The sequence below is a fragment of the Dryobates pubescens genome, chromosome 31, assembly GCF_014839835.1.
Source record: "Dryobates pubescens isolate bDryPub1 chromosome 31, bDryPub1.pri, whole genome shotgun sequence".
Classification (NCBI taxonomy): domain Eukaryota; kingdom Metazoa; phylum Chordata; class Aves; order Piciformes; family Picidae; genus Dryobates; species Dryobates pubescens.
In genome coordinates, this window is record NC_071642.1 from 7409543 (window position 1) to 7434046 (window position 24504).

The 24504-nt window shown below is 58.1% G+C and overlaps 3 protein-coding genes across 3 annotated transcripts in view; 2 read left to right on the top strand and 1 right to left on the bottom strand.

Moving 5' to 3' along the window:
* Positions 1-6924, bottom strand: part of CDS2 (CDP-diacylglycerol synthase 2) — a 28329-nt gene extending 21405 nt beyond the window's left edge. The window contains exon 1 of the mRNA XM_054174984.1: positions 6804-6924. Within this exon, the coding sequence (XP_054030959.1) occupies positions 6804-6866 (63 nt within the window). The 5' untranslated portion in view covers positions 6867-6924. The remainder of the gene's footprint in view (positions 1-6803) is intronic.
* A 1786-nt stretch (positions 6925-8710) lies between these two features.
* Positions 8711-13181, top strand: PCNA (proliferating cell nuclear antigen). Its single transcript, XM_009897804.2, has 6 exons — positions 8711-8984; positions 9516-9613; positions 10488-10555; positions 11232-11426; positions 12388-12511; positions 12626-13181. The coding sequence occupies exons 1-6, from the start codon at positions 8764-8766 to the stop codon at positions 12706-12708; spliced, it is 789 nt and encodes a 262-aa protein (XP_009896106.1). The 5' UTR covers positions 8711-8763; the 3' UTR covers positions 12709-13181.
* Positions 13182-16436: 3255 nt separating this feature from the next.
* On the top strand, positions 16437-24258 carry TMEM230 (transmembrane protein 230). Its single transcript, XM_054175357.1, has 4 exons — positions 16437-16524; positions 19392-19519; positions 20520-20642; positions 23265-24258. Exons 2-4 carry the CDS (start codon positions 19421-19423, stop codon positions 23403-23405), a joined length of 363 nt encoding a protein of 120 aa, XP_054031332.1. The 5' UTR covers positions 16437-16524; positions 19392-19420; the 3' UTR covers positions 23406-24258.
* The last annotated feature ends 246 nt before the right edge of the window (positions 24259-24504 follow it).

A 24504-nucleotide genomic window follows, 5' to 3' on the forward strand; every position in this document is an offset into this window, starting at 1 on the left:
CCAGACTCAGCTGCTCAAGGCCTCATCCAGCCTGGCCTTCAACACCCCCAGGCAGGAGGCAGCCACAGCCTCCCTGGGCAGCCTGGGCCAGGCTCTCACCACCCTCACACTGAAGAGCTTCTTCCTCAGCTCCACTCTAACCCTGCTCTGCCTCACCTTCAAACCATTCCCCCTTGGCCTGGCTCTAGACCCCCTCAGCAAAAGTCTCTCTGCAGCCTTCCTGCAGGATCCCTTCAGCTCCTGGCAGGCAGCTCTGAGGTCCCCCTGGAGCCTTCTCCTCTGCAGGCTGCACAGCCCCAGCTCCCTCAGCCTGTGCTCCCAGCAGAGCTGCTCCAGCCCTTGGAGCATCTTTGTGGCCTTCTTTGGCCTCCCTCCAGCAGCTCTGTGTCCTTCTCCTGCTGGGGACCCCAGAGCTGGAGGCAGGATTGGAGGTGAGGTGTGAGCAGAGCAGAGCCTAGGGGCAGAATCCCCTCTGCTGCCCTGCTGCCCACCCTGCTCTGGCTGCAGCCCAGCACCCAGCTGCCTTTGGGCTGCAGGAGGGCACTGCTGGCTCCTGGGGAGCTGCTCAGCACCCTGCACCCCCAAGGCTCTTTCTGCAGGGCTGCTCTCAACACACTCTGTATCCAGCCTGGAGCTGTGCCTGGGGTTAGCCTGAGGCAGCTGCAGGACCTTGCACTGTGCCTTGTTGAACCTCATGCAGCTGGCTCTGGCTCACTTCTCAAACCTGCCAAGGCCCTTCTGGGTGGATCCCAGCCCTCAAGTGAGTCCTGAGCACCACACAGCTTGGTGTCAGCAGCAGACCTGCTGAGGGTGCCTCAATGCCACTGCCCACAGCACTGACAAAGATGTCAACCAGCAGGCAATGCCAGCAGCCAGCTGGGCTCAGCAGAGCTGAGCAGTTAGCAGCACAACAGTTTGAGATCAGAGCCTGATCTCAGTGTCAGCAAATCTGATTCAGGCCAAGTCCAGCACCCCTGTGACTCACCCAGCACCCACCTAATCCTCTGGCCCCCAGCACAGCTCTCACTCTGGGCTCTGTTTATTCCAGCAAAGCAAGAAGGGAAAGGCATCAGGCTCCAAGCCCTTCCCAGAAGCTATTGTATACAAAAGAGCACAAAAATAGGCTGCTGGCTCTGGCATTCCCCCAGAGCTTCCTACTGCTAATAAAAGGACCTTACCTCCCACTCTGAGCCATGGGATGGAGATGCTTTGGAGACAGGCCTCAGTGCTGGGTCTGACTGGCACCCTGCTATGGTGGCATTTACCAAGCTGGCAGATTTTGATGTAGAGTTACAGAATCAGAGACTTGTTCTGTTGGGAAAAGCCTTCTGAGATCTCCCAGCCCAGCATCAAGCCAGCACCACCATGGCCACAGGGTTCTGGAACACCTCCAGGCATGGGGACTCCACCACCTCCCTGGGCAGCCTGGGACAATCCCTGACCTCTCTTGCAGCAAAGACATTTTTCCTCATCTCCAACATCAGCCTCCCCTGGCACAATTCCAGGCCATTTCCTCTCCTTCTATCACCTGAGACTAGGGAGCAGAGCCCAACCCCCACCTGCCTCCAACCTCCTTTCAGGCAGCTGTAGAGAGCCAGAAGGTCTCTCCTCAGCCTCCTCTTCTCCACAATGAACAAACTCACTTCCCTCAGCCCTGTTTCTCCAGACCCTTCCCCAGCTTTGGTGCCCTTCTCTGGCCCTGCTCCAGCCCTCCACGTCCTGCTTGGGGTGAGGAGCACAGCTGCAGTGCACTCAGCTAGCAGACCTCAGGCTGCTGCCATCTCTTCAGCAGGAAGGAGGCTCTGCTGCAGCAGAAGCCAAGCAAAGTGCTGCTTGGTGTCAAGCCCAAGACAACATTAAGAGCTATTACAAAAATAAGCCTTTGGGGTGGGTCTGGAAGAGGCTTTGTACCTTCTGCCTCCCTTCACTGTAGCTGGGGAGAGGATCAGTGCAGAGGTTTGTTGGGGGTTGGGCTGACAAGAACCTCATTATTCACTGACTCACAGAATGGTTTGGGTTGGAAGTGATCTCAAAGATCATCCAGTTCCAAACCCCTGCCAGGGGCAGGGACACCTCCACCAGCCCAGGCTGCTCAAGGCCTCATCCAGCCTGGCCTTCAACACCTCCAGGGAGGAGGCAGCCACAGCCTCCCTGGGCAAACTGTTCAGTGTCTCCCCACCCTCACTCTCAATAATTCCTTCCTCACCTCCAGTCTCAGTCTCCCCTCTCCCAGCTCAAAGCCATTGTCCCTTGCCCTGGCACTCCCAGCCCTTGTCCAGAGTCCCTCCCCAGCTCTCCTGGAGCCCCTGCAGGTACTGGAAGGCTGCTCTGAGGTCTCCCTGGAGCCTTCTCCAGGCTGAACAGCCCCAACTCTCCCAGCCTGTCCCCACATAGGAGCTTCTCCAGCCTCTAATCAACTTCATGGCTTCTTCTGGACCCTCCCCAGCAGCTCCAGGTCCTTCTTGTGCTGGGGGCCCAGAGCTGGAGGCAGTGCTGCAGGTGGGGGCTGAGCAGAGCAGAGCAGAGGGGCAGAATCCCCTCCCTGTGCTGCTGCTCTCCCTGCTCTGGCTGCAGCTCAGCACTCAGCTGGCTCTGGGCTGCCAGGGACCAGTGCTGGCTCCTGGGGACTTTGTCACCACTTGACATCCCGAAGGCCTTCTCCTCAAGGCTGCTCTGGAGCCACTCCTCACCCAGCCTGGATTTGTGCTTGGAATTGTCCTGATCCAGCTGCAGGAACTTTACACATGGCCTTGTTGAACTTCCTGAGGTTGGCCTGGGCCCAGCTCTCAGTGCTCCACTGACCAGCACCTAAGCCCTTTGGGCTACCAAAATGGACACCAAGCAGCACCAGGGCAAGTTTCCCTGTCTCCTCCCTGGGCAAATCAGAGGGAGTTCACTGCTCATGGTCACCAGATGTTGCCTTGTCCCCTCTGAGACCTGGCTGTGTTGCACAACAGTTTAAACACAAATCAGTTTCCAAACATCCTGGCACTCCAGGCTCAGCTGGGGCAGCCCAGTTGCAGCTCTGAGCTCTGTCCTGTGCCAGCAGGGAGAAGAAGATCAAAGCTGTGATGTTGTGCAAGGGTTGGAGGACCACAAAGTGTAAGCAGCCTCTTGCTGTCCATTATCCAAACAGCCAAGTGGGGACAAAACCTTCCCAGGTCTAATCTCCAAACCAGCCTTGATGTTTACATCTCACTTCAGCTCTTCCCTTGCAACATGCTGAGAGCTCTCTGCAGAAGACTGGCAGCTGGGGTTGTGAGGCTCTAGAAGAGGAGGCTGAGAGGAGACCTTCTGGCCTGAAAGGAGACTGGAGGAAGGTGGGGGTTGGGCTCTGCTCTCTAGTCTTGGGTGATGGAAGGAGAAGAAATATCCTGAAGTTGTGCCAGGGGAGGGTTAGGTTGGGGATGAGGAAAGAATGGTCAGGCACTGGAAGAGGCTGCCCAGGATGGTGGTGGAGTCCCCAGCCCTGCAGGTGTTCCAGAACCCTGTGGCCATGGCACTTGGGGCCATGGTGGGGTTGGGTTGCTGGCTGGACTGGATGATCTCAGAGGGTTTTTCCAACCCTCACAATTCTATGGTTCCATGACACCAGGGGTTCTGGAGCCCACAGAAAGCATTGCCAGGTCCCTTTTTTGGCCAAGCTGCCTGAATGACGAAGCAGAAATGGGACTCTCCCATCTTGACCCTGATGCCTGCAGCCAACACCCCCAGCAGGCTACCACCACCGCTAACCAGGCCCTGCAGAAGTCCTGCTGCCTTGGCTTCATCCTGCTGTCATTTCCCAGCCTCTGCCAGGCATTTCCCAAGCACTGAAAACACAATGTCTGGCTCTCAAGGGAGGAAAGAATCATCTGCTGCTGAGAAGTGCTGCCAGGGCAGGCAGGACGCTGCTGGGATTTGCTAATGGCAGATTCCTGTTACCAGGTAACCTCCTCCCAGGCTTGATTGGAGCACTTTGGGGAAACTCTCTGCCTCCCATCACTGCTTTCTGTTTCTCAGAGCCATACAGCACCTCAGAGGAGCTGTTCTCCACTGCTTGGAAACATCTTTTGGGTTGTTTGGTGGGGGCTCTTGCAATTCATTTGAGCAGCTTTAGGCTCTTCCAGCACACCACAAACCTTCCATAACCCTTCCCTCTCCCTAGTAAAGCCACTTCAAGTCATTGACTCAAAGGTAGTATTAGAGGAGGCCTTCAGCAGGCTCAATCTGTGCAAAAAAGCACCTGGAGGTAACAGGATTGCACTCAAAATAGAGGCCCTCTGACCTTCTTTAGGAATGCATCACAAGCAGCTAAAGCAAGATCACAGCTTGGCCCAGGGAGTGTGTTTGCTCCCTGGTGAAGCAGCACTGGGTCCTTCTAGGCTGCTGAGGGACATCTTCCAACTCCCACAGAAGTTCTGGAATAGCAAAGTCCCTGAAGGTTTTTCTGCTGCAAAGTAAATTCCAACTGAGACAAAGGTTATGCAGAGGATAAGAGCTTTGCCCTTTGCACCCCCACGAGAGAACGGGAGCCCTCTTATCACGGGATGGGAAACAGCTCCATGGGCACAAACTTCACACCTGCATCAAGGCAAGCCTTGGCAGCTGTGGGGAATTCAACTGGGCTGGAAAGGACCCTCCAAGGGCACCTTGTCCAACCCCCCTGCACTCAGCAGGGACACCTCCAACTGGAGCAGGCTGCCTAGGGACACAGCAAGGCTGAGCTTGAATGCCTGCAGGGATGGAGCCTCCACCCCCTCCCTGGGCAGCCTGTCCCAGTGTCTCCCCAGCCTCCCTGTGCAGAACTTCCTCCTGATGTGCAACCTAACTCTGCCCTGCTGCAGTTTCAAACCATTGCCTCTCATCCCACCCCCACAGGCCCTTCTGAACAGTCTCTCCCCAGCCTGTCTGTAGGTTCTCTGCAGATATTGAAATGCAGCTCTAAGGTCTCCCTGGAGCCTTCTCTTCTCCAGGCTCAACAGCCACAACTCGCCCAGCCTGTCCCTGTAGGGAAGGTGCTCCAGTCCTTGGTGGCCTCCTGGATCCTCTCCAGCAGGTCAATTGCTCTTCTTGTGTTGGGGGCCCCATAACTTGACACAGCCCTAATATCCCTCCCCAGCTCTTCTGCATTCTCCTTTAGGCCTTTGATCAAAGTCCCTCCCCAGCTCTCCTGGAGCTCCTTCAGGTACTGGAAGGCCGCTCTAAGGTCTCCCTGGAGCCTTCTCTTCTCCAGGCTCAACAGCCACAACTCTCCCAGCCTGTTTCACAGCAGAGGCTCTCCAGCACCTGATCATCTTTGTGGCCTCCTCTGGACCCTTTCCAGCAGTTCCAGGTTCTTTTTTTGCTGGGGGCCCCATAGCTGGACACCACACTGCAGGTGAGGTCTCCCCAGAGCAGAGCAGAGGGTAGGATCCCCTCCCTTGTCCTGCTGCCTGCACTGCTTTTGATGCAGCCCAGGCTGGGATTTGTATTCTCATGGTAATGATCAGAGTGGATGATCTCAGAGGTGTTTTCCAGCCTGAAAGACTCTGTCATTCCCAGCACTGTCAGCACTTTCTGTCCCAGATCCCTCTCTAATCACAGCAGCACAATAAGGCTTCCTCCAACCTGGCTGCACAGCTCTGAGCAGGTGTTACACTGCCATCCAAAGCAGCAGGGGTTGTGCCATTTAAATGGCAAAGGACACTCTGCCTGATGACTTCACCCTTCTCCAAACCCTTCCTCATGCACTAACAGAGGAAACGTCACAGTGGTCATGCAATTGAAGCCTCAGAATCATTAAGGCTGGAAAACACCTCTAAGATTAAGTCCCACTCTCAGACCATCACCATGGCCACAGGCTTCTGGAACACCTCCAGGGATGGGGACTCCACCATCTCCCTGGGCAGCCTCTTCCAATCCCTGACCACTCCTGCAGCAAAGAAACTTTTCCTCATCTCCAACCCAAACCTCCCCCGGCACAATTTCAGGCCACTTCCTCTCCTTCTATCACTTGTTACTTGAGAGATGCCCACAACGATGCTACCAAGGGCAGTGACTTGGGGGTCAGTCCCCAGATATGAGCATTAAACACCAACTCGGGGAGGCACCACTTCTCCCTCCAGGTTTTTTCCCCCCATCTGCAGCCCTGCAAATATTATGCATAAAGTTTTCCTTGGTGTGCTCCTTCCCTTCGGTCCTTCCCTCTTTGGGAAGTGCAGGAATGAAGATGACAAGAGTGACAACACAACTGCCCAGCTCGGAGCATGCAGTCGGGACACGGTTTGGACATAAGGAGATGTCACAGGAGAGCAGAGGCAAGTGTTATCCTCACGGCTCTTTAACGGAACCGTTCAACCTCATTTAACTCCCAGTGACCGCCCCGGGCCCCGCCGCAGGGAGGGGCAGCAACTAAAGGATGGCTTCAGCGACCCCAAACTCTTCTCTACAGGTTCTGCAACCCCACCTGGGGTACCCCCCAGAAGCGCTTTGCTCCCGCATCTCCGCGCTCCCGCAAGCCGGCATCCGGGACCGGCCGTGCAGCCACCGACAGGAACTGCCCCCGGCGCCGCGACCTGCTCCTTCACGGCCGGTTGGGGGCTGTCGGGAGGCTGTGGATAGAAACCAAGCGACAACCCCCGCAGGCGCTGCGAGAGCACGGGCAGACGCGCACGGTACGGGGCAGCCCGGGGGTCGCAGCCCCGGGGGGAGGATGAGGCGGCGGTCCCCCCGCGGTCAGCAGGCCGCGCAGCCAGCCCCCGCCGCAGGCCCGGCACGCCGCCGCCGATCCCCGCCGCCCCGCTCGGCGGCCGGCCCTCTCCGCCCCCCGGCCCGCTCCTCACCTTCTCCTCGGGCTCCCGCGCCCCGCCGGGCTCCCGGCCGAGCCGCTGCCGCAGCTCGCTCATGCCGGCCCCGTGCCCGCCGCCGTTCCGGCCGCGCCGCCGCTTCTGCGCTACACCCCAACGCCGCCACTAGGGGGCGGCAGAGGGCAAAGGGAGGCCGCTGTCCAATCGGCGGCGCGGAACGGGCGCGGGGGCGGGGTTAGCGCGCCGCTGGTCCCGCCCAGGTGTACCCGGATGTGCGCCCGGCCGCGCCATGAGGGGTGGGCGCCGGTGCGCAGCTGGGTGCGGGGGGCGCAAAGGCCCGAGCGCGGGGGAAGGTCTGGGGGCGCTGGGAGAACCGTGACGAGTTGGTTGCAGAGAGGAGGTTGTCGGTGGTTTTCGCTCAGGCCTGGAGTTCCTCTCGGGAGCTGGTGTCAGAGACGTCATGAGCTGAGATGTTGTCACCCGTGACGTGCTCACAGGGAACTCGCTCAGCAAGGGGGCGTGGGATGAGTGAGCGGGATGGAGAACTGGCCAGAGGGCACAGCTCAGGCGCTTGTGATCAGGCAAATAAAGTCTGTCTGGGGGCTTGTAACTCGTGCTGTTCCACAGAGGTTAAGACTGAGTTCCCTGTTGTTCAAAACCTTCGTTAATGACCTGAGTGAAGGGTTGCAGGGAACCCTCAGGCACTATGCTGATGGGACCAAACTGGGAGGAGTGGCTGGCACACACACCCCCCTCAGGCTGTGATGCCATTAAGTGAGACCCTGGCCAGGATGAAGAGCTGGGAGAGAGGAACCTCGTGAAGTACAACCAAGGCAAGGGCAGGGTCCTGGCCCTGGAGAGGAACAACCTCCTGCAGCAGGACAAAGGAGGGGTTACTTGCTGGGAAGCAGCACCGAGGAGCTGGGAGTGTTGGGGGACAAGTTACCCAGGAGCCAGCAATGTGCCCTGGTGGCCAAGAGGTCCTGGTGGTGTCCCTGGGGGGGCATGAACCAGAGTGGTCAGCAGGTCAAGGGAGGTTTTCCTCCCCCTCAACTCTGCCCTAGTGAGGCCTCAGCGGAAGTCCTGGGTCCAGTTCTGGGCTCCTCAGTTCAAGAGGGACAGGGAACTGCTGGAGAGAGTCCAGGGCAGGCTGGGAAGATGCTCTGTGAAGAGCAAAGGCTGAGAGCCCTGGGGCTGAGAGCCTGCAGAAGAGCAGCCCCAGAGGGGAGCTGAGCAATGCTCAGCAAGAGCTAAAGGAGCTGTGGGGAGCAAGAGGCTGGGGCCAGACTCTGCTGAGTGATGCCCAGGGACAGGACAAGGGGCAAGGGACACAAACTGGCACCCAGGAGGTTTTATTTGACCATGAGAAGAAAGTTGTTTGTTGTGAGGATGCTGGAGGCCTGGAGCAGGCTGCCCAGAGAGGTTGTGGAGTCTCCTTGTGTGGAGAGCTTCCAGCCCCTTCTGGCCATTGTGATCCTGAGCAAGCTGCTGTGGGTGCCCTGCTGGAGCAGGGGGGTTGGACTGGATGATCCCCGGAGGGCATTTCCAACCCCCGTCATGCTGGAATCCTGTGACAGACGCGCCGAGCTGAACCTACGAAGGGGCCGTGCGGTGCCGATGGGGGTAGGATAGCAGAGACCTGCCATGCCCGGGCCCATCGCAGTACCCACTGCCCCTCATCCGGTCTGGGCCCCGCCGGCCATCGCCGTGACACGGAACCGCGCCACAGCGGGGGTGTAACCTGCATGGTGATTTGCTCCCGCCGAGCGAAGAGGCGGGACTAAGCGCAAGAGCTCCGCTGTGATTGGCAGGAGCATGGGGTGCGTCTGTCATGGATATGTTTCGCGGAGAGAGAGGAGGGCCGCTGGCGATTGGCTGTGGCGCGGCGGTGGGCGGGGCAGAGGAGGCTATAAGTAGGGTGGTTTGGCGGGCCCCGGCTGTTGGTGGCTGGTTCTCTTCCTCGCGTTGCTGTGTGTGGGTCGCTGCTGCTGCCAGGATGTTCGAGGCGCGGCTGGTGCAGGGCTCGGTGCTCAAGCGGGTGTTGGAGGCCCTTAAGGACCTCATCACCGAGGCCTGCTGGGACCTGGGCTCGGGTGGCATCAGCCTGCAGAGCATGGACTCCTCGCACGTCTCTCTTGTGCAGCTCACTCTGCGCTCCGAGGGCTTCGACACATACCGCTGCGACCGCAACATCGCCATGGGCGTCAACCTCTCCAGGTGAGGCCGGCAGCGGCGCGACCCCTCCGAGCGCTGGGACGGGGCTGGATTAGCGGGCCCGGGCCTGAAGTGCTGAGGCGAGCGGGCCCCTCCGGGCCCTGGGGATGCGGTTTTCGTGAGGGGAAGATGTGGGGCGAGCGTCCGCCTTTGCCCTCCCCGTGCTCGGGAAGCATCGGGGGCCGTTCGCAGCCTTTCTGGGCCCTCCCCCCATTTTCCTTAGCGCTCTCGCGCCGTTTTTCGCGGCGCGCGCGGGGTACGGCGGCGGCGTGACGTCACTGCCGGCGCCGCGCGCGCGACTGGCCGTGGCGGGAAAGGGAGCGCGGGGGGCGCCGAGCGCCGCGCGCCATGGCGGGGCCTGGCCCCAGCCCTCGTCCTGCCGCCTCGGGGCGGCGATGTGACGGCGAAACGAGTCCGGGAGCTGCGGCTGAGGACGCTGCTGCCGCCCGCCAGCCCTCTTGGCACGCTGTCGCAGGCATGGGCGCCTGCTCCGGCGCTTGTCGCCCTGAGGCTAACCTGCCCTTTTCCCGCCAGCATGTCCAAAATCCTGAAGTGTGCTGGAAACGAGGACATCATCACTCTGCGAGCCGAAGACAATGCAGATACGTTGGCTCTAGTGTTTGAAGCACCAAGTGAGTGTCAGCTTTGGGAACCAGTTTCCAGCCCTGATGGTTTTAGGTAGATCTCACAAACCACTTCTCCCGTTGCTGTGGGAGAAGGAAATGACTCCAAAGGCTTCAGGAAAGGGAGGGGGTGCCTGAACTCCTGAAACAGTCTGGAGCACAAGAGGACATGGACCTGTTGGAGTGAGTCCACAGCAGGCCACAAAAATGATCCAAGGGCTGTAACCCCTCTGCTGTGAGGCCAGGCTGAGGGACTTGGGGTTGTTCAGCCCAGAGAAGGCTCTGGGGAGACCTTCTGGTGGCCTTTCACTACTTAAAGGGGATCATCAGAAAGCTAGGGATGGACTTTTGAGCAGGGCCTGTTGTGACAGGACAAGGGATGATGGTTTGAAACTGGAAAGAGGGAGGTTCAGACTGGAGAGCAGGGAGAAATGTTCCACACTAAGGGTGGGGAGAGCCTGGCCCAGGCTGCCCAGAGAGGTGAGAGCTGCCTCATCCCTGGCACCATTGCAGGTCAGGTTGGCTGGGGCTGTGAGTAACCTGCTCTGCTTGGGGATGTCCCTGCTGACTGCAGGGGGGGTGGACTGGATGAGCTTTGAAGGTCTCTTGAACCCAAACCAGTCTGGGATTCTGTATCACCTTAGCCAACTCCACCAATACTTTCTTTAGACCACGGCTGGATGCTCTTGAGGGGGGTTGATGTGCTCTTACAGCCTACAAAAGCCTACAGAGGCTTATGACTCTCAACATGGATTTTACTGTCATAGGATCATAGAGTGGTTTGGGTTAGAAGGGAGCTCCAAAGGCTTGTGTTAACTGGGGGAGAAGAAACCCTTCAATTCAGAGTAATGACATCTTTGAAACCCTTGGTTTATTTCTTCAGATCAGGAAAAGGTTTCTGATTATGAAATGAAGCTGATGGATCTTGATGTGGAGCAGCTTGGAATTCCAGTAAGTAGTGGCTCAGAGGACTGATGATGCTCTCTCTAAGTGGCTGTTTCCTCTTGTTCACAACAGACTTACAGTTTGCACATGTAGCAGAGCTTTCCTTGGTGAGACCTTCCCTGCAGTGCTGTGATCAGCTCTGGAGCCCTCAATACAGGAAGGGCAGGGCCCTGCTGGAGTGGGTCCAGATGAGTGCCACAGAAATGACCAGGGGGTTGGGACACCTCTGCTACAGAACAGGCTGAAGGAGCTGGGGGGTCTTCAGCCTGGAGAAGAGAAGGCTCCAGGGAAACCTTCCAGTACCTGGGGGAGGCTACAAGAAGGATGGAGAGAGACTGTTTGCAAAGGCCTGCAGGGATAGGGTGAGAGGCAATGGCTTCAAGCTAGAGCAGAGCAGATTTAGGTTGGATGTTAGGACCATGTTCTGCACCACTGGAGTACTGGAACAGGTTGCCCAGATCTGTACTGGAACTGGTTGAGGCCCCATCCCTGGAGACATTCAAGGTGAGGCTCCACAGGGCCCTGAGCAACCTGATCTAGTGGCGGATGTCCCTGCTGAGTGCAGGGGGTTGGACTGGAGGAGCTTTGGACCATTCTGTGGTTGTAAGGGCCAGAGCAAGAGAGGTGTAGTGAGTGCAGGAGGCCTGTTGGCAGAGGCTCAGTGGTGTCCCCTCCCTGGCAGGAGCAGGAGTACAGCTGTGTGGTGAAGATGCCCTCGGCGGAGTTCGCTCGCATCTGCCGCGACCTCAGCCACATCGGGGACGCCGTCGTCATCTCCTGTGCCAAGGATGGGGTCAAGTTCTCGGCCAATGGGGAGCTGGGCAATGGCAACATCAAGCTCTCACAGACCAGCAATGTGGACAAAGAGGAGGAAGCTGTAAGTGAAATGCCCACAGGCTCTGGGGTGTTTGCAGGGGTTTGTTTCTCCGACCTGCTGGAGGCTAGAACTGGGAGATGTGGACGAGGGGAGGGAGGCAGCCTCAGTCAGCTGGCAGATGGCACTGAATTGGGTGGCAGTGTTGGACTGCTGGAGGGTCAGAGACTCTGCAGAGGGACCTGGGCAGGCTGCATGGAGGGGCCAAGGCCAGTGGGATGAGGTTCAAAAAGGCCAAGTCCTGGGTTCTGCCCTTGGCTCACAACCACCCCAGGAAGGCTTCAGCCTGGGGGCAGAGTGGCTGGAAACTGCCTGGGGGAAAAGAACCTGGAGGTTGGTTGACACCAGCAGTGTGCCCAGGTGGCCAAGAAGGCCTCCAGCATCCTGGCTTGTATCAGCAATGGTGTGGCCAGCAGGACCAGGGCAGGGACTGTCTTCCTGTCCTGGGCACTGGTGAGGCCACACCTCAAATCCTGGGCTGAGTTTTGGGCTCCTCAGTCCAAGGAGGACATTGAGGGCTGAGGCAGGTCTAGAGAAGGTCAGAAAAGATGGGGAAGGGCCTGGGGAACAGTGCTGGGGAGGAGCAGCTGGGGGTGTTGAGCCTGGAGAAGAGGCTGCCTGGAGAGGTGGTTGAATGCCCACTCCTGGAGGTGTTTCAAAGCCAGAGATGTGGTGCTGAGGGCCATGGGTTACCCCCAGGCTTGGAAGAGTTAGGGAATGGTTGGACTGCATCTGAAAGGGCCTTTCCAGCCAAAACAGTTGTAGGATTGAACTGTGGGTTTCTCTGGTGTGTGGACCAGGATCAACAAATCACTGCCAGCTTTAGGCCCTTGCCCCTGGGGCCTGCAGGCAGTGCTCAGCAGAACAGTGAGGAGTGTCCCTGGCTGCCTGTGCTGGGGATGACTCAGCTGTTGGAAGGAGCTTTCAGCCTTGGCTGCTCTTTGACCTGGCTGCTGGTTTTCAGGTCACAATAGAGATGAATGAGCCAGTCCAGCTGACCTTTGCTCTGAGGTACCTGAACTTCTTCACCAAAGCCACCCCCCTGTCACCCACAGTAACACTCAGCATGTCTGCAGATGTCCCTCTGGGTGAGTAGAAGCAGCTCTGGAAGAACCTGGCACCTTGGAGCTGCCTTACAAACACTCTTGGCTGAGCACCTCCTCTGCAGACCCCTCCCAATGCTCTGTTTCCTCTCTTTCCAGTGGTGGAGTACAAGATTGCTGACATGGGACACTTGAAGTACTACCTGGCTCCAAAGATTGAAGACCAACAAGAAGGCTCTTAATGAACTGGAGGAGGACTGAGGGGGAGGTCTGGTCAGCTCCTGTTGGAGAAGGAAGTGATGGTGGCAGCAAGTCCAGTGCCTTGCAGCAGCATCCTCCCAGCACTGCTAGGCCTGCTCTGTAGATAGCTTTGTAAATACTTTGCCCCTCACTCTTTCCCTGTACTGCTGCCACTGGAAACAGGAAATTCTCTTGTGGCTTGGGGTTGTTTTGTTTGGGTTGGGGTTTTTTTGGTAGTTATCCTCTCTTAGATGCTGTCTGGAGGTGGAATATCTTAACTCCTTTCAACCTGCCTTAGAGAAGGGAATGCAACATTAACCTCGAGGTGAGGTTCACCTGTAGCTGTCTAGGGGCTGCTGTTCAGTTCTGCTGCCAGTCTGTATCACCTGACTCCATCTCTCTGTTCCTGAGGCTGAGAATTCTGACTGAGACTTGGAAAGTGGAAATAAAAAAACAATGCAGTTTGGGTTTTATTCTGGTGCAGTGTGGCTGGATGTGTCCTGCTCTGGGGCCCCCAACACAGGAGGGGCCTGGAGCTGGTCCAGAGGAGGCCAAGAAGATCATCAGAGGGCTGGAGAAGCTTCCCTGTGGGGACAGGCTGGGAGAGGTGGGGCTGTTCAGCCTGGAGAAGGCTCCAGGGAGACCTCCAAGCAGCCTGCCAAGGGGCTTCAGGGGAGCTGGGGACAGACTTTTGACAAGGGCTGGGAGTGCCAGGATGAGGGACAATGGCTTTGAGCTGGCAGAGGGGAGACTGAGGCTGGAGATGAGGAAATTCTTTGCAGTGAGGGTGGGGAGAGACTGGAACAGGGAAGCTGTGGAAGCCTCCTGCTTGGAGGTGTTCAAGGCCAGGCTGGATGAGGCCTTGAGCAACCTGGGCTGGTGGGAGGTGTCCCTGCCCATGGCAGGGGGTTAGAACTGGATGAGCTTTGAGGTCCCTTCCAACCCATCCTATGGGTCTCTGATTTCCTGGTCTGTCATTCCAGGAGTCTGAACAAACCCCAACCAGTTCAGTTTGGTTGCTCAGGGCTCTCAGGTAAGCAGAACTTGCAGGCTCTCAAGAGCTGTGGCCTTTGCTGATCTGTTTTAGCAGGCTGTGAGCTGCCCAGGGATGCACCAACTGCCCTGAAACGCCTGGGGAGCCCAAGTGGTGCAGCAGAAGAGGTTCAGAAGGTGGCAGTGCTGGTTAGGAAACCAGTTCTGCAGTGTCACAATGAGCTGGCTGCCATGGGACAGACACTGGTCTCTGCTCAGAGCTGTGCAGAGGCTTCCTTTGCGCCCCTGCCCCGGTTCCTTCGATGCTAGCAGTGCTGCTTCATTAGAGATCATCTGGACAGCTGCTGTGCAGGAGGATCCCTGCATGGTCTTCAGCTCCTGTATTGGGCTTGTCTCCAAAGAAGGTTAACAGATGTGGTGAAGGGTCTGGAGAACAGGGCTGGGGAGCAGCTGAAGGACCCTGGGGGTGTTTGGCCTGGAGAAAAGAAGGCTAAGAGGAGACCACCTGGCTCTGCAACTCCCTGAAAGGAGGCTGGAGTCAGGTGGGGGTTGGTGTCCTCTCCCAAGGAACCAGTGTGGGAGTAGATGAGCTCTGAGGTCCCTTCCAACCTAGGCCATTCTGTGTTCCTGTGATAAGAGGAAACAGCCTCAAGGTGTCCCAGAGGAGGTTTAGGTTGGATGTGAGGAACAATTTCTTCCCCAAAAGGGTTCTCAAGGCCTGGTCCAGGCTGCCCAAGGCAGTAGTGGAGTCCCCATTCCTGGAGGGGTTGCAGAGAAACAAAACCAAAACAAAGCCAACCCCCCCCCCCAACCAACCAAATAACCAAACAAAAGCCCACACACAAAGAGGGAAAACCCCAAACTCCAACCAAGCAAAGCCCCCAAACAAGAAAAACCTTGAAAAAGGCAGAAGGAGCAGCTGGGGAGGCTCAGCAAATGCTCTCTGTCTCCTTCTGGGAGAGAAGCAGCTTTTGGAGTACATCTATTTTAATTTCCCTCCCAAGGAGGAAAGAAAGGAGCAAGGGGGCAGGAAGAAGGGAGACTTCTTTGCAGCTCAAGGAGTTTGGGGGCTGTCCAGGCTCTAGACCCAGAGTGCCGTTATTAAGGTGCAGGACAAGCAGCCATGGAAAGTCCCTTGTTGGGAGCAGATAGGGCTGCAGCTGCCCAGCTGTTTCACCTCAAGGGTTAACACCGTGCTAGGAGTAAGGTCCTGGCTGTCCTTGTCACATCCTTGGGTCCCCAGGGAGGGCTGTGCCGTGGCTGGCAGTTCCTGTCCTCATCTTCCCCAACCTCACAGAACCAATCAGGCTGGAAAATACCTCAGAGATCATCAGGTCCAACCTAACACCTCCTGACAACTAAACCATGGCTCCAAGTGCCACATCTAATCCTTTTTTGAACACCTCCAGGGCTGGGGACTCCACCACCTCCCTGGGCAGCACATCCCAGTGGCCAGCAACTCTCTCTGGGAAGAACTCTCTCCTCCAGCCTAAACCTCCCCTGGCACAGCTTGAGACTGTGTCCTCTTGTTCTGGTGCTGGCTGCCTGGGAGAAGAGATCAACCCCCACCTGGCTACAGCCTCCCTTCAGGTACTTGTAGAGAGCAATGAGGTCTCCCCTGAGCCTCCCTCCAGGCTAAGCAACCCCAGCTCCCTCAGCCTCTCCTCACAGGGCTGTGCTCCAGACCCCTCCCCAGCTTTGTTGCCCTTCTCTGGACACCTTCAAGTCTGTCAATGTCCTTCTTAAACCGGAGAGCCCAGAACTGGAAGGTGAGGTCCGCAGGGCAGCGATGTGCTGCTCCATCAAGGGCTAGACCACCTCCGGTGGGTCTGGCTGAGCGGGACATGGTCTGTGCCAGCCTGCCCAAGGCCACCAACTCCAGCTGTGAGGCTGGGGGCTGGCAGGAGCCCCGCAAGGGCCAAGCCGAGCCGAGCAGGGCCGAGCCGAGCCGAGCAGGGCCGAGCAGGGCCGAGCCGAGCCGAGCCGAGCAGGGCGAGCCGAGCCGAGCCGAGCAGGGCGAGCCGGGCCGAGCCGAGCCGAGCAGGGCGAGCAGGGCCGAGCAGGGCGAGCCGGGGCGAGCAGGGCCGAGCCGAGCCGAGCCGAGCAGGGCGAGCCGGGCCGAGCCGAGCCGAGCAGGGCGAGCCGGGGCGAGCAGGGCCGAGCCGAGCCGAGCCGGGCCGAGCCGAGCCGAGCAGGGCGAGCAGGGCCCAGCCGAGCCGAGCAGGGCGAGCCGAGCCGAGCAGGGCGAGCCGGGGCGAGCAGGGCCGAGCCGAGCCGAGCCGGGCCGAGCCGAGCCGAGCAGGGCGAGCAGGGCCCAGCCGAGCCGAGCAGGGCGAGCCGAGCCGAGCAGGGCCGAGCCGAGCCGAGCCGAGCCGAGCCGGGCCGAGCCGAGCCCCGCCGAGCCGAGCAGGGCCGAGCCGAGCCGAGCCGAGCCGAGCCCCGCCGAGCCGAGCCGAGCAGGGCCGAGCCGAGCAGGGCCGAGCCGAGCAGGGCGAGCAGGGCCGAGCCGAGCCGAGCCCCGCCGAGCCGAGCAGGGCCGAGCCGAGCAGGGCGAGCAGGGCCGAGCCGAGCCCCGCCGAGCCGAGCAGGGCCGAGCCGAGCCCCGCCGAGCCGAGCAGGGCCGAGCCGAGCAGGGCCGAGCCGAGCCGAGCCCCGCCGAGCCGAGCAGGGCCGAGCCGAGCCGAGCAGGGCCGAGCCGGCGCCGCGCCAGCGCCGCTGCCGTAACCTGGAAGGGAAGCGCTGGGAGCCATCAACTTCCTGCGGCCGCAGCGCGGAAGGGAAGCGGCGGCCGAGGGATGGCTCTGTCCGGCAGCACCTAGCGGGAGGTAACCCTGCGGGGGGGGCTGTGGCTGGCTGGAAGCCGTGTCAGGGGGGTCTGCAGCCAGCAGGCCGCGGGGGGAGCTTTCCCAGGCGCGTCGGCAGAGGAAGCGCTGGGGCGGGAGCGGGGCGGCTGGTGCCGGAGGGTTGAGCTCCCCAGCGCGGGGGAAGGGACGGCTGCCTTCCTCCCCTGGTTCTGGCTGGGGGGGTAGACAAGGATACCGCTGTGGTTTCGGGGGTGAGAGCCACGCTGGCGTTTGCTGAGCGCTCCCGCGGTGCCCCTGCCCCGGGCAGGGCAGGGCAGGTCCTGGCTGCGCTCAGAGCCTCCCCTGAGTGCCTCCCTTTGGAAACTATCAGAGAGATTCAGCTCGTGTTTGCCTCTTGGAGCTCAGCACGGAGCTCCTGAGCTGCTGCAGAGCAGAGGGAGTGAAGCCTGGTGGGCGCCGAGCCTTGAAGCCGAGCCCCGAGTGGTTTGGTTTAGCTTTGTCCTTCCCAGCTGCTCCCTGGTTGCTCACGGGAAGGGCAGAGCGGTTGGAGTGGGGACTGGAAGGGATTCCCAGGGAGGCAGCAGGGACGGCCTGGGACAGTCGGTGTGAGCCTGGGGTAGGTGAGAGGGGAATGAGGCAGTCATAAACCAGGCAGCTCCCAGATCTGCTTTTTGGCGTCTTCCCCTCCTGCACATCCACCCCCGGGTGTGCTGGAGGCTTGGAGAGGGCTCTTGGTGGATTTTGAGCCAAGAAGGGTGAGGATCATAGAATGGCTCAGGCTGGAAGGGACCTCAGACATCAACTCCAACCTCCCTGCCGTTCCCAGGGACACCTCTCAACCAGACTCAGCTGCTCAAGGACTCATCCAACCTGACCTTGAACACCCCCAGGCAGGAGGCAGCCACAGCCTCCCTGGGCAGCCTGGGCCAGGCTCTCACCACCCTCACATTAAAGAGCTTCTTCCTCATCTCCACTCTGACCCTGCTCTGCCTCAGCTTCAAACCATTCCCCCTTGGCCTGGCTCTAGACCCCCTCAGCAAAAGTCTCTCTGCAGCCTTCCTGCAGGATCCCTTCAGCTCCTGGCAGGCAGCTCTGAGGTCCCCCTGGAGCCTTCTCCTCTGCAGGCTGCACAGCCCCAGCTCCCTCAGCCTGTGCTCACAGCAGAGCTGCTCCAGCCCTTGGAGCATCTTTGTGGCCTCCTCTGGCCTCACTCCAGCAGCTCTGTGTCCTCCTAGGGACCCCAGAGCTGGAGGCAGGATTGGAGGTGAGGTCTGAGCAGAGCAGAGGCAGGGGGAGGTGTGACCCCCTGTAGCTAGGTGGCATTTCAAGCCACAGAAGTGTTTTGTCTGTACTTGTTTTTTGCTACAGAAACAGAATGTTCAGGGCATAAAATCAGAGGGACTTTGGAGCTTTTATTAAAGAAGTTAAATTTCCTGTGGGAGGAACAACTCTGATGGCAGGAGAGTATGCCAGCAACTGGCAGGAGACAGCAAAGGAGTTCAGTTCTGCTGGAGACTGAGTGTTGAGGAGCTGTCACCTTAGCTGCCAGGTGGCTCCATCACCTCCCTGGGCAGCTTGGGACGGTGTCTGAGAACCCCTTCAGGGAAGAAATTGTTCCTCATGTCCAATCTGAACCTCCCCTGGGGCAACTTGAGGCTATTCCCTCTTGTCCTGTCCCTTGTAAGAGACCAACCCCCACCTGGCTCCAACCTCCTGTTGGAGAAGGTGATGAGATCTTCCCTTAGCAGCCTCCTCTGAAGACTAAACCACTCCACTTCCCTAAGGAGCTGAGCTCCAAGGTGCAGCTCCGAGCTGGCTCTGCCCCTGTGCCCAGGACTGTCACTGCTGGCAGCCAAACCTCTGGGTTGGGCTTCCTGTCTTGGGGGCAGCTGCAGGGCAAGGTTCTGCTGTAACTAAATAAAGCTGTGGCCTGGAGCTGCCTCCCTCACAACCAGACAGCAGTGCCCCATGTGCTGCTCTTCGGCTTACCTCATCCCTAATCCCTCCAGCCCCTGCTGAGTCATAGCTGGAGCTGGCTGGCTCTGAGGGCTCCCTCCCAGCCTACTGCCCCAGGAGGGATTTTTGTCAGATGGATCTCTTGCAAAACCCCCTGAGGGCTGAACAGCCTCTTTGTTCCTTTCCTGCTCTGGGGTTGTTTGTCAGAGGCCACCTTCAGACATAGCTGCAGCTCAGGCATCTCCCAGAGGAGCTGTGGAGGCTCCAAGCCTGGAAGTGTTGAAATCCAGGTTAGAGGAGGCCTGGAGCAGCCTGGGCTAGTGGGAGGTGTCCCTGCCCGTGGCAGGGGGGTGGAACTGGATGATCTTTAGTGTCCCTTCCAACCCAAACCCTTCTTAGATTCATAAAATGGTTTAGGTTGGAAGGGACCTCAAAGATTATCTCATTCCACAACCCCTGCCATGGGCAGGGACACCTCCCACCAGCCCAGGTTGGTGAAATACTGGAGGGGTGGTGAGACACTGGGACAGGCTGCCCAGGGAGGTGGTTGAGGCTCCATCCCTGCAGACACTCAAGATCAGTCTGGATGTGTCCCTGGGCAGCTGAGCCAGCTGGAGGTGTCCCTGCTGAGTGCAGGGAGGTGGACAAGATGCCCTTGGAGGGTCCCTTCCAACCTGCTGCAGTCTGTGACTCTGTGATCCCCAGCAGACTCTCTGGCAGCCATGTCCACACTGCAGTTGTTTCTGGGCTCAAACTCCTCACCCCTGCAGTGCCTGAGGCTAAAATACAGAGCTTTGGGTGAAAAGATCTCACTGATGAAGAAACAAAGCTGTACAGGTGGTGGTGGGAAAGCTTTGGTTTCTTTCCAGCTTGCTCCATGTCCCTCTGACCCAGTTTGCTGTGGGGTTCTTGCTGCTCTCTCTGCCTGCCAGGTCCGAGCTGCTGCCCAGGCTTCCCTGGCATGATGCCGTCCCGTACCAACCTCTCTGCTGGGATTCCCAGCAGCAAAGTCAAGTACTCCAAGCTCTCCAGCACTGATGATGGCTACATTGACCTGCAGGTAAAGCACAGAATGGGCTGCTCTAAAGCTCACCCAGTCCAGCCCCCCTGCAGTCAGCAGGGACATCCTCCACTACATCAGGTTGCCCAGAGCCCTGTTGAGCCTCACCTTGTATCTCTTCAGGGACAGAGCCTCAACCACCTCCCTGGGCAGCCTGTTCCAGTAGCTTCATGGTGCAGAACTTGTTCCTAACAATAGAAGTCGTGGGCAGGGAAACCTTTGTGCTGCTGCTCTGACTGGGCACTGCCAGGAAAGGCTGCTACAGCTTCCCTGCTTTGTTGTTCCTCTCCAGCAGGGCAGCCCCAGCTCAGAGGTGCAGACCTAGCTGCCAGCCACCACTTCAGCCTCTCTCCTCCAGAGAGCCCCAGAGAGCTGAACTGGAAGCAGGTTGCTCCTTTCCTGTGGTCAGGTGCATGCCTTTGGAGGGAGGTGAAACTCAGAGCAGACCTGGAGGTGCTGGGTGTGAGCCTTGGCTCAGTGAGGCCTCCATGGGCAGCATCCCTCACAGAATAGGTTGGGAGGGACCTTAAAGCTCATCCAGTTCCAACCCCTTGCCATGGGCAGGGACACTTCCCACCAGCCCAGGCTGCACAAGGCCTCACCCAGCCTGGCCTTGAACACCTCCAGGGAGGAGGCAGCCCCAGCCTCCCTTGGCAACCTGTTCCAGTCTCTCCCCACTCTCAGTGTAAAGAACTTCTTCCTCATCTCCACTCTCAGTCTGCCCTCTCCCAGCTCAAAGCATTGCCCCTTGTCCTGACACTCTCAGCCCTTGTCAAAAGTCCTTCTCCAGCTCTCCCTGGAGCCCCTTCAGGTAGTGGAAGGCTGCTCTGAGCTCTCCCTGGAGCCTCCCCTTCAGAAGAGCCCTTGCAGAGCCCTGTAGGGCTGCCTGACTTTGTGCCTTTTCCTCTCTGCTAGCCGTGGGATTGTGCCTGTGCCATGGTGGGAAGAGAAGTGCCCAGAGTTTAGCTGTCTAACATTTGGGGTTGTTTTTCCCATGCAGTTCAAGAAGAGCCCTCCAAAGATCCCCTACAAGGCCATTGCCCTGGCTATTGTGCTCTTCATGATCGGGACCTTCCTCATCATCATCGGCGCCCTGCTCCTGGCAGGATACATTAGCAAAGGTGTAAGTGCTCTGACTCCACTTCTGCTAAGGGCTCTGCATTCCTCACCCATTCCTCAAAGCCTGCTGACAGCTGCCAGGTTCAGGGGACAAACTGAGAGCCAAGGGCCTGTGGGAAAATTGTGACCCCCTCCTGCTCACTGCTGCTGCTGGCAGCTCTTCCTCTGCCAGCAGAGCTCTCTGATGTCTGCAATTAGAGAGTCTGGGGCAGGTTCGTGGCAGGCTTGGAGACCTGCCAGGGAGGGCTGAGTGTCTCTGTCCTCCCTGGGGTATGGTTTCATTTGATGCAGTGTCCCTGCAGAGGTCAGCTTGCTGTCCTGGAAAAAGTTCATGCTGGGATCATCACTCTTCTGGTGGTGATCAGAGTGTGGCTCAGGTTGGAAGTGACCTCAGAGATCATCTCCAACCTCCAACCCCTGCCGTGGGCAGGAACATCTCTCAACTCAGTTTGGCTGCTCAAGGCCTCATCCAGCCTGGCCTTGAACACCCCCAGGCAAGAGACAGCCACAGCCTCCCTGGGTAGCATGTGCCAGAGTCTCACAACCCTCACATGGAAGAACTTCTTCCTCAGCTCCAGTCTGATCCTGCTCTGCCTCAGCTTCAAACCATTCCCCCTTGGCCTGGCTCTTGACCCCCTCAGGAACAGTCTCTCTGCAGACTTCCTGGAGGATCCCTTCAGCTGCTGGCAAGCAGCTCTGAGGTCCCCCTGGAGCCCTCTCTGCTGCAGGTATCACCTGCAGGAGATGCCAGAGTGCTACCTAGGACACAGCAGCACTTATCTCTGTTTCTGCTCCACTGGCAGCAGCTCTGATGTTTGTGGTTCACTTGGTGCTCCTCCATGGCACACTTCCCCTTTTCCCTTGTGCCATATGGAGCTGGTTTCTGGTTGGCAGCTGCTACTCACCATGGTGGAAGCAGCAGCAGGTTGGCTCTGTGGGAGCAGCCTGGGCACAGGCAGAGGAGCTCCCCCAGCCAAGCAGGCAGTGCCCAGCCTGGGGCTGCCAGTGTTATTCTGTGCTGAGTGTAAGGAGCAGCCTCTCCTGTCCAAAGGAGAAGTTCTGTTGAGGGTTTCCTGTAGCCACGAGGAGGTGCTGGGGAGAGGACTTAAAGCTCAGCCTGGAGACATTTCTGATCCCAGATGAATTCCTGTGTGTTGTCAGCTGGCTCTTAGGGATTCATGGATTCACAGAATGGGTTGGGAGGAGGCATCCCTGGGCAATCTATTCACAGAGTCACAGAATGCTGAAGGTTGGAAAGCAGCTTTTAAGACATTGACTCCATCTGTAACCCACATCCCATGACCACTGAACCATACCCTGAAGCACCACAGTGCAGCTTGTCAAACACCTCCAGGGATGGGGACTCCACCACCTCCCTGGGCAGCCTGTTTCAACTCCTCACCACTTGCTCAGTAAAGAAATTTTTCCTCATGCCCAACCTAAACCTCCCCTGGCACAGCTCAGCTCATTTCCTCTTGTCCTGTCACTGACCCCACCTCACTCCAGCCTTCTTCCATGTAGCTGTAGAGAGCAGTGAGGTCTTCCTTCAGCCTCCTCTTCTCTAGACAGCCCCAGCACCCTCAGCTGTTCCTTGTTTGACACCCTCCAAACCTCTCCCTAGCCTCTTTGCTCTTCTTTGGACACCCTCCAGCCCCTCCATGTCTTTCCTATCCTGTGGTGCCCAGAACTGGCTCCAGCACTCAAACTGTGGCCTCACCAGTGCTGAGTCCAGGGGTGCCATCACTGCCCTGCTCCTGCTGCTCACAGTGTTCTTGATCCAGGCCAGGCTGCTATTGGCCTTCATGGCCACCTGAGCACACTGCAGGCTCATCACAGCATCACAGAACATTAGAGGTTGGAAGGGACCTCCAGACATCATCCAGTCCAACCCCCCTGCCAGAGCAGCAGCACCCAGGGGAGTCTGCACAGGAATGCGTCCAGGTGAAAGTCTCTCTAGAGAAGGGGACTCCACAACCTCTCTGGGCAGCCTGCTCCAGGGCTCTGTCACCCTCACACCAAAGAAGTTTCTCCTCAGGCTGAACTGCAACCTTCTCTGTTCAAGTTTGTATCCATTGGTCCTTGTCCTATTATTCCTGTGCACCATCCGAAAGAGATTGCCCCCCTCCACTTGATATTGGTAGATACCCCTTAGATATTGGTAGACATTGATCAGATCCCTCTCAGCCTTCTCTTCTGCAGACCAAACAGCCCCAGGGCTCTCAGTCTCTCTCCACAGGGGAGATGCTCAAGCCCCCTAAGCACCCTCGTGGCTCTCTGTTGGACTCTCTCCAGCAGGTCTCTGTCTCTCTTGACCTGGGGAGCCCAGAACTGGAGCCCAAAGCTGCTGTCAACCAGCACTCCCAGATGCTTTCCCCTAGTGTCAGTGTCTCACCATAGAATCACAGAGTGGGTTGGAAGGGACCTCCAAAGCTCTTCCAGACATCTCCACCAGATCAGGCTGCCCAGAGCCTGCTGAGCCTCACCTTGAATCTCTCCAGGGACAGAGCCTCGGCCACCTCCCTGGGCAACCTGTTCCAACCGATGCTGAAGAGCTGAGGCAGGGCTTCAAGGAGAGAGCTCCCCAGAGCCATGTCTCTCACTGCAGCCTCCTGTCTCTCCTCCACAGGGCTCAGACCGTGCCATCCCCGTGCTCATCATTGGCATCCTGGTGTTCCTGCCAGGCTTCTACCACCTGCGCATTGCCTACTACGCCTCCAAGGGCTACCGCGGCTACTCCTACGACGACATCCCCGACTTTGATGACTGAACCCTGGCATTAGTGGTGTAATTGGCTGGGTGGTAAGAGCTGTTAGTCACCCTGCCTAGGCCAGAGGGGACCTGTACCATTGTAGGTGAAGTTTCTCAGTCACAGGACCAGGTTTGAGGTGTTGCAGGCTTTTCGCTTGGGGGCTTGAATCTGGCACCGGGCAAAGGGCAGCGTGGACGGGGAAGGAGTTGGGGGTTGGTTGTGGTTTTCCTCTTGTGGTTCCATAATGCTTGTATGAAGTTCTTCTTGGGCAAGACAATTGTAAGCAGTTATCCCCCAATAAGCTGAAGCAAAGCAGCACAGAGACCTCTTCCCTACCTGTTTGTGGAGCTGAGGTTCGGTCTCGGTGAGGTGGTTGTTATTGTTGGCTTCACCTTTGCAGACCGATGCCACAGCTCAGCTCTCCTTCTGCTCCATGTCACAAATGCTTCTGAGCTCCTTGTCCTCTGCTTCTCTGGACCAACACAAGTCAGATGCCTGCAAGAGGAAGGGGAAAACTGCACTTGCATGAGATTTCCACCTCGTGCATTGGCACAGCTCCTCAGGCCAGGCTGACCAAGACATTCCCTCAGCAAACAGCCCCTGGAGGCCTCCTCCCATGCCACTAACTCTGGGCAACATCTACTGATGCTTCTAAAGGGCTGGTGTTGGATTTTGGCTTCTTGATGTAAAGGAACCAAGTGGAAATAGGGAGAAAAATTGGAATCTGGACCAGGACTTGAGTGTCCAAATCCCAAATCTCTTGGCTTTGGCCAGTGTGGAGGCCCTTGAATTCCAGCTGTCCTTTTGTCCCTGCCTGTGCAGAACTCCCCAGCCCAGCAGAGAGGAGCTCTCTGTGTGGCTGGTCCTGAACAAATCCCGTTGTTGCTGTTGTTGTCTAGCTGACTTCAGCCAGGAAAGACAGATTGGTGCCTCTGCCTCATGTGAAGTAAGGTCTGTCCCTCTCCTGAAGCAGGAATGAACTCAGTGTCCTGGAGAACAAGGATGTGATAAGCAGTGATGCAAGCAGCTGTATTTAATACAAATAAACTTCACTCTATTCTATGTACAGAGCTGAGCTTTGTCCTTCACACACTCCCAGATCTTGGTGTGCACTGAA